Genomic DNA, 12,691 nt, shown 5'->3' with positions numbered 1-12,691 from the left:
GCCGCGCACGAGTATCTGTGCAAAGGTTACGATTTCGCAGCAAGGTATCTGTCCGGGCACCCACTGGGCCGCACGCAGGAAATGGTGTCCGAGCCGCAGCTGCTGGTGAATGGCGTCAGCCGCAACGACATCGTGCAGGGAGCATTGGGGGACTGCTGGTTCCTCTCATCCTGCGCTGCAGTGGCTCAACGGCCTGACCTTATGCACAGGGTGCGTTAATCAATGTGCACTTTCGGTCGTTACAATTCATCCAGGAAGCACAGGGTTGCTTGAGTTACGAAATATACCCATTTTACTAACTCCCTTCCCAAGATACGATGTCAGCTAATTTGGTTTACCTGATTGTTGTAATGCGTATAGTTCGAAGCGGCGCTGTCTGTGCATGTTCTCTCGGAATTCATGCTGAATTTTTGCGCAGCGTAAGACAAGGACAGATACAACAAGGGACACGAAGACCAGAGAAGACCTGCGCTGGTCTTCGTGTCCCTTGTTGTATCTGTCCTTGTCTTACGCTGCGCAAAAATTCAGCATGAATTCCGAGTACCAACTAGCCCGCCTAACGGTGTTATTACATGTTCTCTCGGTTTTCCGAGATTATTTCTTGCAGAAACGAGAACAAAGCTTGTGCTTATCATTATGAAGACCAAAATCAACGTAAAAAAAGTAACTCTAACAGAGGGGTTTACACCACTTAGAAAGCAAATGATTTTTTTAATTCAAATCACTTTAATAAGTTGTAGGAACGCATATTTAAAACAAAACGACGATTGTGACTATGCCCACAATCGAAATTGTCATACTAAATAAATACAAAAACTAAAAGTTGCAACCGTTACACCAATTCTGTTCAACTCTCATTACGAGAGGAACTGGCCTATTATCTCGCTGGTTTAGCGCTGTATCAGCGGATGATCGCTCAGCGGATGATCGCTCAACTTTACAGCGGATGATCGCTCGCTGGATGATCATCCGATGATCCCAGCGGATGATCGCTCAACTTTGGCCAAAACCGCCTCGCACCTGCCGGTACAGTACTCCAAAATAACTGGTTGGTGATTTCCCACCTGACTAGAAACAGGAGGTGAAATCTAGAAATACTACTATCGTATTATTGCGCGCCATCCAGAATCAAACCCGCTGTCTTACGCCTGGGTATGAAAAACTGGACAAACAATGGCGGGTAAAGAGTAACGTTTTGCGGGCTCCTAGTGGGCGGCAGTTTAGCAAGAGTCGGGAAGGAGGGATGCTGCTGCAGTGATTAAACTGAATTCGATTGTATGGCGCTTGCTGAACCGAGGGAGGCCATTTTTCCGTAGCTGGGAAAAAGGAAGGAGGGAAGAGCAGGTGGTGATCAGTCAGTCGTTGTGGGATCTGACTGCGTGAGGTGGCGGCAGTCGGAGATGGCGCCCCGTGTTTTGTAAACCAATCTCACAGCATCCATGGCAGGACATTCTTATTTTAAAATTGGGCACAGCTTCCACTAGCGATGCAAGACTGGAGAAACAGCAGAGCTGGAGGCCCCTCTCACTTCGTCGGAAACGCGGCTGTTACACCTGACGGATTTCCGAACTTGCCACTGAAAGTTCTCCGTGACTGGCAGGCCCGGTTTGTTTTGTCCACATCCTTTCACACCTGTCCCGAAGTGGACCGCGCTAGCAAGTGTTAGAACCGGCGTCAACCAGATTCGCGAACTCTGCGTCTGCGTAAGCTGCTCTGCGCTCGTGTTAACGTGCGATCGCACGTTAACTGGCGAGGAGAAGAGCACGTGAGTGATCACGCCACGAATGCTGGCTAGGGTGTTATCGAAGATCGAGTGGACGATTGAAGGTGTCGTAACGAGGCGCGGGCTTACGTGCTCTCGGTATAATTTCTTGGTATTTTTTTGCGAGCACCTCACACGGCGCAAACCCATGTGCAAGCTTGGACGATGCCGTGTGCTCCTCACGAAACGCCCGCTCACGTGCGCTTGCTATATTTTCTTGGTAATTTTTTATGCGATCGCAAATAAACCAAGCTCGAGCTTAAACAGTTATGCTGTTAAAAAGCACCTAGATTACGCATGAAATGAGTTTGTTGCTGTGATTAAAACACTCTCCCTGTGGTGGTCTTCCGCTCACCCTGCGGCGGTGGCTGTGGTGGGTGCAGGTGGTTCCTCAGGAGCAGCAGCTGTTCGGCTCTGGCTACAAGGGGGCGGTGCGCTTCAACCTGTGGCGCTTCGGCCGCTGGGTGGTGGTGTACGTGGACGACCTGCTGCCGACCAGCGAGGACAGGCTCATCTACTCGCGGTGCAGCGACCCCCGAGAGTTCTGGGTCGCCCTGCTCGAGAAGGCCTACGCCAAGTACGTCTGTCTGTCCACTCCCCTCCACTCTAAGGGGCCGGAACCGTTCCTGGCCTCTGCGCGTGCATGCCATGAGTGCTGTAAATGTCCAGGGGGTCTCGGCCTGAGAGAAGAACAGACTTGTTTTTGACCTAGGACATCAATGTTTGGGATTTTGTAACTATGGAGAAAATAGAATGTACCGCCTGCATAGCGATGTAGTTCTGTGGAGTTTTGAAATAGAAATAAGCCGCAAGTATTGTGGGTACAAAATATGATAGATCGCAGCCTACGCAACTACGTTTTATTTTCTCTTTCCTTGGAAACTTTGTGGAGCCATGCAGCTGCTATAGAAGGTACACCGCATGACCTGATATCCCTCGCGGCCTGTATACGCAGACTGCACGGCAGCTATGAGGCGCTGGAAGGCGGCCAGGCGATGGACGCCATGGTGGACCTCACCAGCGGCCTCGCCGAGCGCTACGACCTGCAGGACGCCCCGCCATGCCTGTTCGGTTTCCTCCTCAAGGCCTCTGAGCACGGCGCCTTCATCACTTGCTCGCGAAAGGTCGGCCTGAATTCCTTGCACTGTGTCAAACTCCTCCCTAGTATAAATGCGACAGTTATAGAACCATCGACAACAAGTGGGGTCAACTTTGAAGATTCCAAGGACTGTAGTCGGTGAAAACGAGATATTCCGTGCGGGTGCACAATGCTATAGGGACCGGGCAGCTGGACGGGTGGCGCCACCACTCGGCGCTCCGCTCGTCAGTGGAATGAGCCGGTGCATTGGACTACACAGCCTCCCGTTGTTTTTGTCGTGTTTACTTCGGTGCTTTGTATGTTTTGGTGGCGTTGTGAGCAGACATGTGAGATGAAACGAAGTCTAGACAGGTGTGTTGGGTTCTTAGATGCAGTAATGACTACGTAAACTTGTCAGACGCGTCTAAAGTTGGGTATCGGCTGCAATGGCATGAGCGCTTTTTGCAGCGACCTGCGCTTGGCTCCACCCGTACTGAGCTCGAATAAAACTACTATTATTAGTATTATTTTTTTCTTAAACGCACTAACGGCTACGCAAACTTATTGGATGCTTGTAAAGTTTGGGAAGGGCTACATTGACTCGAGCGCTTTTTGCAGCGCTCTGCGCCTGGCTCCGCGCGATCTGAGTAGGAATAAAACCATTAGCAATATTAAAATTCCCTTCTACCACTTTAAATTATCTTCGCTGGTTTCAATGTCTACGGTTTCCACGCCAGCCTTAGCGCTGGGATACCTCGATACGTGTGCTTTAAATAGAAAGGCACCTGCATACGAGATGGATTACCGTGTACGTAGAAATGTTGCGGTAGTTTGCACTTTCTGTAACCGTAAACTTTGTACCTTCGGTTTTGGCGAGCGACACTGTGACAGCATGGGAGCCTGAAAGTCGAAGTGGAAATCCCACGTTTGTGGTGGTCATTTTATCAAGAGCCAAAGTTATTCACCAACTCAAAAGCCCAAGCTACAAACCATCCCTCCTCCCCTTCCCGTTTTACCACCTGCGTAGAATAAATGCTGGCACCGATAGTTATAAAAAATGTGGCAGTGTTAACGTCAGCCGGTGTTTTTTAATGCTAAAGTATTCTTTACAGAGTACCTAAAAAATCGTGTAATGCCTGGTGAAGACACCAAAAACGCGCGATTAGTTGCCTCAAATATGGGTGCATGAGCCCGAGTCCTCCACCACAGACATATTTCCGACACGCTGAAAAAGTTTAGATTTGGAGAGGGGGCATTGAAGTTCAAAATTAAACAGAAAAATCATTTCGCCCTCCATTTAATGATTATGATGGTTGAACACAAAGCTTTCTTCGTGCGAAATCAAATGGGAAATGGTCAAAGTCAAAGACGCTGCGATTAAAATACCAAACTGCGTGCTTGTCAAATTCGACGCTTAATTAGTCAAAGTTCTAATCCAGATGGCAACCAAGGAAACCCATACGATAGATCTTTGCGATAAACGATCATTGTCGTTAGACGGAGGTGTGCATGATTTTTCAATCGTAGGTGGCAGCTTGTAAACCGACCGCAGCATTCAGTTGTGAAGCTGAGTACAGGTTTCGGGCACCGTCCTGTCTTGCGTCCTTCAGCCACGCAGGAATTAGTTTCTGAAAAACCATTTACCAACTAGCCAGCAACCATTGCAATTCTTGTGAAGCAGTGCCACGACAAGCAATAACGTTCTACTATCATGCGGTATTAATATTTATTCTATCAACGATTCCCGATGACTGTAGTAAGAGCATTTCTGTGAAATTAAACACGTTTCAGCCGTCGGTAATGAAGTTACGGAAGCGTCGCCCATCACAATTTCTGTTTTGAGGTAAATCTTCGAAGACACCCCCAAACTTTGTCTTTCGCTTGTGCACGACGTCGACGCCGTTTCGTCATCAACTGCCAAAGGCCAGCGCCGCAGCATTCCTAGATCGGTTGCACACACCCCGGCTTTGTGGGAGCATTGAGCGGCAATAGACTCCTCGATTCGCGAAACTGCATGCAGGCATGAAAAAAATTGCATGAAGCAACGAACTTTCACTTCCAGCTTGACTTCCAGCTTGGCGCATTGAGCGTCGTCTGCTATTTGTAAATACCGAGTATGGGCGTAAATAACACACATGGTATCCCTCGTAAACGTCACATCTACGCTCAAGATTTACCGATTTGAAAAATGCCCGTGGGGTTACGTACGCTTTGCAAGCCGCACCGCAGAAAAACGACTGAAAGCCATGCACAACTACGCTGTGCTGACCGCCACCGGCATTCCACTGACGAGCGGTTCGCCACGGGCGGCGCTGTTCGCTGAAACGACGGTGGTGCCATACAACGGCCGCCCGGTCCCTATAGTACAGCTTGTTTTGTTGATTTTTGCGTAACCGCATTACGACGGAGAAATCTCTAGCTGTCGGTACAAAGTCGTATGTAACTGGGAGTGGGAATCTGTTAAAAGAATTAGTGCTGTTCCACTTTGCGAAGAAGGATGACCTGCGAAGCTATATGCAGTCAACGGGGTGCACGAAACAAAACGCGTTTGTTTATAATTTGCAATTGAGCATGCTTGACAATTAACTGAAAGAAACCGGAAAGACCCAAGCTTTATTCTATCCTACAAACACGGCGCTGCCGTTTTGCCTCCCACGTCGTAGGCATCTTACTCCATATAACACATCAATCCACCCCGGTCGACACCGGAGGACGCCGGACAGGTCACCTTGGGCTGTTAAAACCTCACGCGAGCCCAACGGATGTCATCAGAAAGGGACAGAGTGCGTACACGCCCCCCTCCCCCCTCACTGCACTTCCAACATGTGCATGCATAAAGCGGCCACCGGCTATGTGTGCGTACTTAGAAGTGAAATACACCGTCGGAAATGTTACTCTGAAATCCTTTCAAGCTCAACGAGTATATAGGCTCACGTCGGCGTTCAAAGCGGGAAAGTTGCTGTTCACCCCGGAGGGATTCGCAGCTACTCGACGAGCCGGAAGTAGAGGATGCGACGGCGGTGGCATTGGCTTTCCGTTGTTCTCGCGCCCATTTGCGACCATTCGCGTTTCTGTTCGGGCCAACGCCTCTGCAGTTCCCGCTCTTCTTCTTCCAACCGAAAGGCATGCGTCCAGCCCATAGCGAGTGAAAACATTGAAGGCCTCGAGAATTATTCTAGCGCACAATTATGTGGCTCTACGTTTCCCTCCCCGGTTGTAGGCATGCTAATCTTTTTGCAACACACTAACCCGGACCAAAACCGCTCGATTACGGAAGACAGCTGAACGAGCGCATTAAGTCATGGGATTTCCACGTTTATATCTTCCACCGGCACAACGAGCTTGTCATCGGTAGCGGAATGAAGCTCAGCTGGGAATACACGCCCCCCTCCTTCCACCCACACCCCGTGCACACATAAACAGGCAACCGGTGATGGGCGTATACTTAGGCGTGAAATACGCCGACGAAAATGCCACTCGGAAATCCTTTCCAGCTGAAGAATTGTGGGCTCATGGCGGCGTTTAAACCTGGAAGTTGCTCTTCAACCGGGAGAAATTCGCGCTACACGGCGAGGTGGAATTTGAAGTGGGAACGGCGGCAGCTACATGTTCGACAGCGGCGGCTTTTGGGTCCTTCTTACGCCCATTCGCGCTTATATTGGTTCTCCGCAGCCATTGATAACAGCCCCACCGTCGTTGCCAACCGATTGCGCAGCTTGTGAAAAAGTCATCGGCGGTGGCGAGGGGAAATAACAGTTGTGAAAGAGGGTCGGCGGGGACGAGGAGAAGCGCCGGGATAGCGCCGAGTAAAGCGGCTTTACCGGAATAAAAACTTCGGAGGTTAAACATATACAACTTTTCAGTAAAAAATAATGATGTTCACGAGGATCGGTGCACTCCTTACTGTCAGCTAAAATAGCGAGGAGGTCTACAGTATCTTGTTCCCGTTTCAGGTGGTCCTCTTTGCTTTTGGTGGAATCTACGGATTCCGTAATCCGGCCTCTAACAGCTCACGTAAGGCTATAGGCCGAACAAGACAGGAACTTGGAAGAACTTCCTTCCGCCTGGTCTTCACGTTTCGTGCACCGAGTGTATGGCGTCGATCCCTTTTTGTACTGGCATGAAAAATAAACGTTTTCGCATGTTACAATAATGCGCTGCTATGTACGGAGGGTTGCTAACGTCAAAAAATGACGTATGAGGATACGTATTGCGATAAAATATGTCAGCGGACCTTTTTCGCGGCCTTGCTGATCAATTCATCCGCGACGGAGAAGTTACCATGGGATGTTTCAATAATGAAGGATTGACGTCTTTTGTCTTCAAGAGTGATGACATTTCTTCTGCTCAAGAGATTCACCAGTAAGACCTCAGGCCTGACGGAGCAAGACAGGGACCGCCTGCTCCAAGCCTTCGTCGTAAGGAGAATAGTTTATTCCATCCCCTACGTTAAGCTGAAAACGGCAGAAACGTACCAAATAGACGCCCTCATTAAACGCACGGTTACGCACCTACAAGGGGGCGCTACGTCGGCGCCCGGCACGTCCACTTCCAGACTAGAGGGGCTATGCCTTCAGAGCAAGGCCAGCCAACTTGTCGAAGCCCACCTAACGGGACAATACCAACGCCTCGCTCGCAGCCCCATAGAAAGGCGCATCCTCAAAAACCTAATAATATGATACCACACTCTCTATCAGGATGAAACAACTATTCCATATAAAATTCACGCTTACATCATAGCCAAACCACTTCCCCACGTACCACTCGATCGGAGGGAACAACGAGCCCGCGGCCCGAGCAAGGCGTAAAAAGACAACCCACAGTACGCAGCAGAATACAGACACCGCGAGGCTTTCGCCGTAATCGCTGTTTCCAACTACCCCAGCACCACCACCCTCGACTCCATCATAGTCCGGACGCCCATCCCATAACCGACGGAAGAGGCGGCGATAGCGTTGGCCCCTTCACTCAACCCCACACCCGCCACGATCATAACATATTTTGAAACCGCTCTCAAATATTCTGCCGGTGGACGCATATCCCCGACGGCGCTCAAAATTTCGCGCAGGAACACCCCACAATCCCCTGTACAACTGACCTGGATCCCCGCGAATTCCAGGCTAGAGGGAAACGAGGAGACCCATGACCTAGCCCGAGAGCTGACTATCCGGGCTGGGCCGATCATGTATCTCTATTACGGAGCCCGGTCCGCGCGGGATCGTCTGATCGGTTACCGTGACATTACCACCTACTACCTCCTCCCCCGCCGGATCTACCCTCAGGCAGGTAAATCACTCACATTAGAGCTAAGTCACGTCTGTCACTGGTTCCAGACGGTAGTTTTCAGAAATCCAGCCATAATGACCCACACTCACCCCATCCTTTACTGAGCCTCGACGTGCCGTTTATGTGGTGGCCATGCTAATCTGGATCACATCATGTTGGAATGCCCCTAGGATTCCCTCCCTGAAATTCCTTCTGAGGAGAGGTGGGATGCCTCGCTTCGCAGCCCCTACCCGGACCACAGGTCCGCCTGGTTGGGCGGAAGACGTCGCCGAAAGGCACCGGCCTACGGTCACCACGAGCTCGCCTACCAAACTCAAGGAGAAGACGTCCTGGAGAGGCGGACTTTCAGACTCTTGCCCGCCACCAACATCACGACTCCAATTCTCGACCCATTTCCTCAGCCAATAACGTTTTCTTTCTCTCTCTTGCGCAGGCGTCCCGCGTTAGTTCGGAGGCGGATGACAGAGGGAATCATCATCCGGATATTTACGCCAGTTAAGCAGATCATACACGCCTGATATTGACTTGTTTGGCTCTGTATCTATGCTTGTGCTGGATAGCGACGTAACGCGCGTGCAGGCGCAAACTACGAATGCAGTAAACCCTCCTTATAACAAAGTCGCTTTATTTCATCTGTTTGATGGTCCTCACTGGCGTGCACAAAAAGCACACCACACCCACTTTTGACGAAGTATCACTTATATCGTTGGTTTGACTACTCAAGCTTATATCACTTATAACGTCGGCAGCTTTTGTGTCCAGAAGGCTATGTTATAACGAAGGTTTACTGTATTTGATAAGGGGAAACGCCTGTCAAATTTCAAACGAAACAATTGGGTTTTCAATCTTTTTTTGTTCCTTGTTAGTGTGGCGTGATACATCAACTCAGATTCTTTTGACATGTAATGAGGCAGTACGCTAATGAAAAACATTTTACCACAACCACCAAGGGTTGGACTGGCTCCTCTGCAGCCAAAAGGAGCTAATTCTTTTAAGTGCGAATGCAGTGTCCGCCGCCGTCCGCATAGCAACAGCTGCGGGTGCGCGCGCTCCTCGTCTTCCTTGGCAGCGGGGGGAGATGGGCGCGCGCTGCCTGGCCGCTGACATGGCACATACCCACGTGGGGGATTAGCCAAGAATCGGGCGTGAGAAGGGCTAATGCACCCGCTTAAAGGAGTACTGACACAAAATTTCAAAGCTGAGATCCGCTCTAGCAATCAAGTACAACGACAACACAAATAGGTGTCTGTGAATAAATGCATCTTTCTTTCTTTGTAGTTGTGTGTGTGTGTGATCTCTCTTTCGCGAACATTACCGAACCGCGCAAATTCAACTCGTGCATTCGCACTTTCACATTCTTCCCCTCGGGGAAATGCGGGGAATTTTTTTTTGAATAATGGTTTCGAGGAACTACGAGCCTAAGCGGCCCTAAAGGGTGGGATTTAAATGTCGCTGCCACTCAGAAAACGGCGCTGTGCATTGATTTGCAGGGTGACTGGTGGCTGGCCACGGCGGCCGACCCCAACGGCCTTGTGTCGGGCCACGCGTATACGGTGAGCGCCGTCCGCAGGGTGGCACTCAGCAACGGCCGCGATGCCTGCCTGCTGCGCATACGGAACCCCTGGGGGAACGGAATCGAGTGGACAGGGGACTGGAGCGACGCGTAAGCCTAACAACGCTCCCTTACCTCCCGCGGCTTAGCTGGCGAGGGGAAAATGGGAATCTGAGGGAGACGTGGAACTAAGGCACACTGAAATTAGAGCGCTGCATTAAAATAGTGTTCTGGTTAATAAGCAGAAATACCAATAGTTTATTTTAGTAGACCTATGATGAGCCCTATATTAGCCTTATTGCTCTTATTATTTTATGATGACTCAATCAATACAGAAATAGTCAATCGCGAGGCATTTGTTCCTCCGAAGAGGTAGCTCCATGTAACCGATTTCTGTTTACCCATATCTCACTGCATTACGCAATTATTACTGTTGGCATTGCTTTTCAACTCTCGTATGAGGGCAGCATAAATGGCATAAATTAGTACAAATTACCACAAACTATGACTTTTATCCTCACAAATCATAAAACATCTGACGCTGATAGCTTTCCTAGATGGTAGTTTCGTGTGGCTGCTTTCCCCTTAGCATAGGTCCGCTTGCTGTGAAGTACCCTTTAAAGGCAAGGCTTGTGATCGCGGCGGGATACCGTGAACAACCGACATCTCTACAACAGCTACTGCTGTAAAATCATAATGCACCCTGTGTCAACTGTCCTTCACATTCGCTTTTAGTCGAAGTAATTGTACAATAATGTTACCCTTTCTTCCCGCACATCCACTCTTCTTGAACACATCAAAATTCTCCATAAAACTGGACATGCAGTCGGAAAGAACAGAAACGCTATGAAGATAATATCAGCCTAATGATGGAAGTATGATGCGGTTCATCTATGATTGTAGAGCGGCCGTAGTCACACCTTATGACTGCACCGAAACGACTCCCCCAACTTCGTGTACATGAAGCCAAATGTTCGCCTTGATGCGTTCCGGAAAACGTTCCGGCAAACATTCTCTGTTTCCGTGCTTAACAACCCCTGGACAGTGCGTAAATTGGGGCGTCGAAATGCGCCACCATTTGTCAAATAGTTCACCCAAACGGCCGCTTCATTGCCCGTCTCACCTGCAGCGACCCCCAGTGGTCGCTGGTGGACCCCGACACCAAGAAGCAGATGGAGTGGCGGCAGCATGGCGACGGGGAGTTCTGGATGAAGTACGAGGACTTCTGCCGCGAGTTTGAGGAGGCCTCCATCTGCACGCTCGGGCCGGACTTCGACGGCGACGGCATACCGGAGAAGCCAGGGGAGGTGAGGGCCGCCGGCGTGAGGACCAGGAGCACGCAGCCTGCAGGGGCGTGATGAGAATTAGTCGAACCCTCACTCGTGGATAGCTTGTATAGTCCATATAGGGCAATTCATTTCTCTATTTAGTGGAAATATACAGCATTTTGTTTACAATTATCAAGCTCGATAGGATTGAAATATTTTCCGCGGTGGAACGCTGTTAAATCAAAAATTGTTGTTGAGCTAGCTCGTACATACTTAAAGAAAGAAGAAAACATGGCACAAACTAGACGTGGACGAAGCATCGTTTCTGTCGTTTCTTGTCTTCGTTCACGTCTAGTCTGGCCATGGTTTCTTCTTTCTTTTTACTAAACCAGGTTTGCCGAACAAAAGCTCGGTTTTCGCGCCAAGAGAGCGCAGTGAACGCTCATACAATGGTTCTATGGCTGTCTTTAGCTATTCGTATGAACATTCCTCTGGGTGTGTTTCTTCTCCTCCTCCTCCTAGATATCTAACAATTGTTTGTTTGTTGAATGTAGGAAGGGACCCCAAACTTCGACTGTAAAACCTGGGCACATTACTATGCATAAAGTCTTGTTTAATGATATTATGCACTTTCGCATTTTGTGCTCTCATACGGCGTCTACTTTACGAGCTTGTAAAGGCCGTGAACAGTAGGTCGTATAGGGAGTGATTTAGGCTGCACTGTTGGCTAAGTTGGCTCGTATGCAGGTCCGGGCCATTCGCGGAGTCTGGGTCGACGGCGTCAACTCGGGAGGCTCGAGGAACAACCTGAGCCTGTTCAGCACGAACCCGCAGTACCTCCTTTCCATCAGGCCTGCTCTGTCGGCCGACCAAGGTAATACATCCGCGTAACTGATAAGCCGTACAAACCAAGGCAGCGGATTGGGAAGAGATGTAGGGGGTTACTTTTCGGGGGTCTGCTCACCATTCAATCTGTGCGCATGCCTGAAAAAAACTCTCAAGGCCTGAGGGTAATCAACCTCTACCTTGAGACTAGATCAGCTGAAGGCTACCGTTGCCCAAGCAGACGCACTAGCCTTTCTGTGTTTACTTCTTATCCTTTTATCTTTCAAAGATTTTTTCATGTAATGGTATCAAATTGTATTGCCTTTTCTGCGTTGATCTGTTGAACTTCGACAGTAGCCCAAATGACGATATTTGTGGAAAAAAAAGTTTCGCTTACCCCCTGGCTGAAATGCCGGAAATATGCCTTTAAGCAGAGACCTCGAATGCTAAGAATGCCAAATAAAAAATAGGGGAAAGCGGGGGTTGCATCATCATCATCATCAATAGCCCACTAGGTTCATCGCAGAATGAAGGCTTCTCCCATCGACCTCCAACGGCCCCTGTACCGCTCCGCCAGAGCCTATTCTTTGTCTGTGAATTTCCTTACTCGTCCCTCGATCGAGTATTTGGCCTCCCCCCTTTTCTAGACCCGTCTTTCAGTATTTATTCTATCCTACTGGTAGTCCACCGATTGTCATTTCCCCTAATTACGGGGCCATCTCAAGACCATTTTTATTTCGTGTTTTTCGGACGATGATATCTTCTACTTTAACTGGTTCTCTGATCCAGGAAGCTCGTTTCCTGTCTCTAAGTGCTACTCCGATCATTATTCGTTGCACCTCCCGTTGAGACGGCCCAAGTTTGCTTGCAAGTTGTTTAGTAAGGCGCCAAGTTTCAGCTCTGTATGTCATCGCCGGAGT

General features: G+C 49.4%; 1 protein-coding gene across 1 annotated transcript in view; it reads left to right on the top strand.

The window, feature by feature from the left end:
- The window catches only part of LOC144146424 (calpain-B-like), a 30,687-nt gene that overhangs the window by 15,307 nt on the left and 2,689 nt on the right, over nucleotides 1–12,691 (top strand). Inside the window, exons 3-8 of the mRNA XM_077678378.1 lie at nucleotides 79–210; nucleotides 2,146–2,339; nucleotides 2,718–2,886; nucleotides 9,617–9,789; nucleotides 10,808–10,985; nucleotides 11,694–11,820. Of these exons, the coding sequence (XP_077534504.1) occupies nucleotides 79–210; nucleotides 2,146–2,339; nucleotides 2,718–2,886; nucleotides 9,617–9,789; nucleotides 10,808–10,985; nucleotides 11,694–11,820 (973 nt within the window). The remainder of the gene's footprint in view (nucleotides 1–78; nucleotides 211–2,145; nucleotides 2,340–2,717; nucleotides 2,887–9,616; nucleotides 9,790–10,807; nucleotides 10,986–11,693; nucleotides 11,821–12,691) is intronic.

The sequence above is a fragment of the Haemaphysalis longicornis genome, unplaced genomic scaffold (genome assembly GCF_048455015.1).
Source record: "Haemaphysalis longicornis isolate Haplotype H1 unplaced genomic scaffold, Haemaphysalis longicornis Haplotype H1 scaffold_7, whole genome shotgun sequence".
NCBI classification, from domain to species: domain Eukaryota; kingdom Metazoa; phylum Arthropoda; class Arachnida; order Ixodida; family Ixodidae; genus Haemaphysalis; species Haemaphysalis longicornis.
This window is presented reverse-complemented; position numbering and strand designations above follow the sequence as displayed.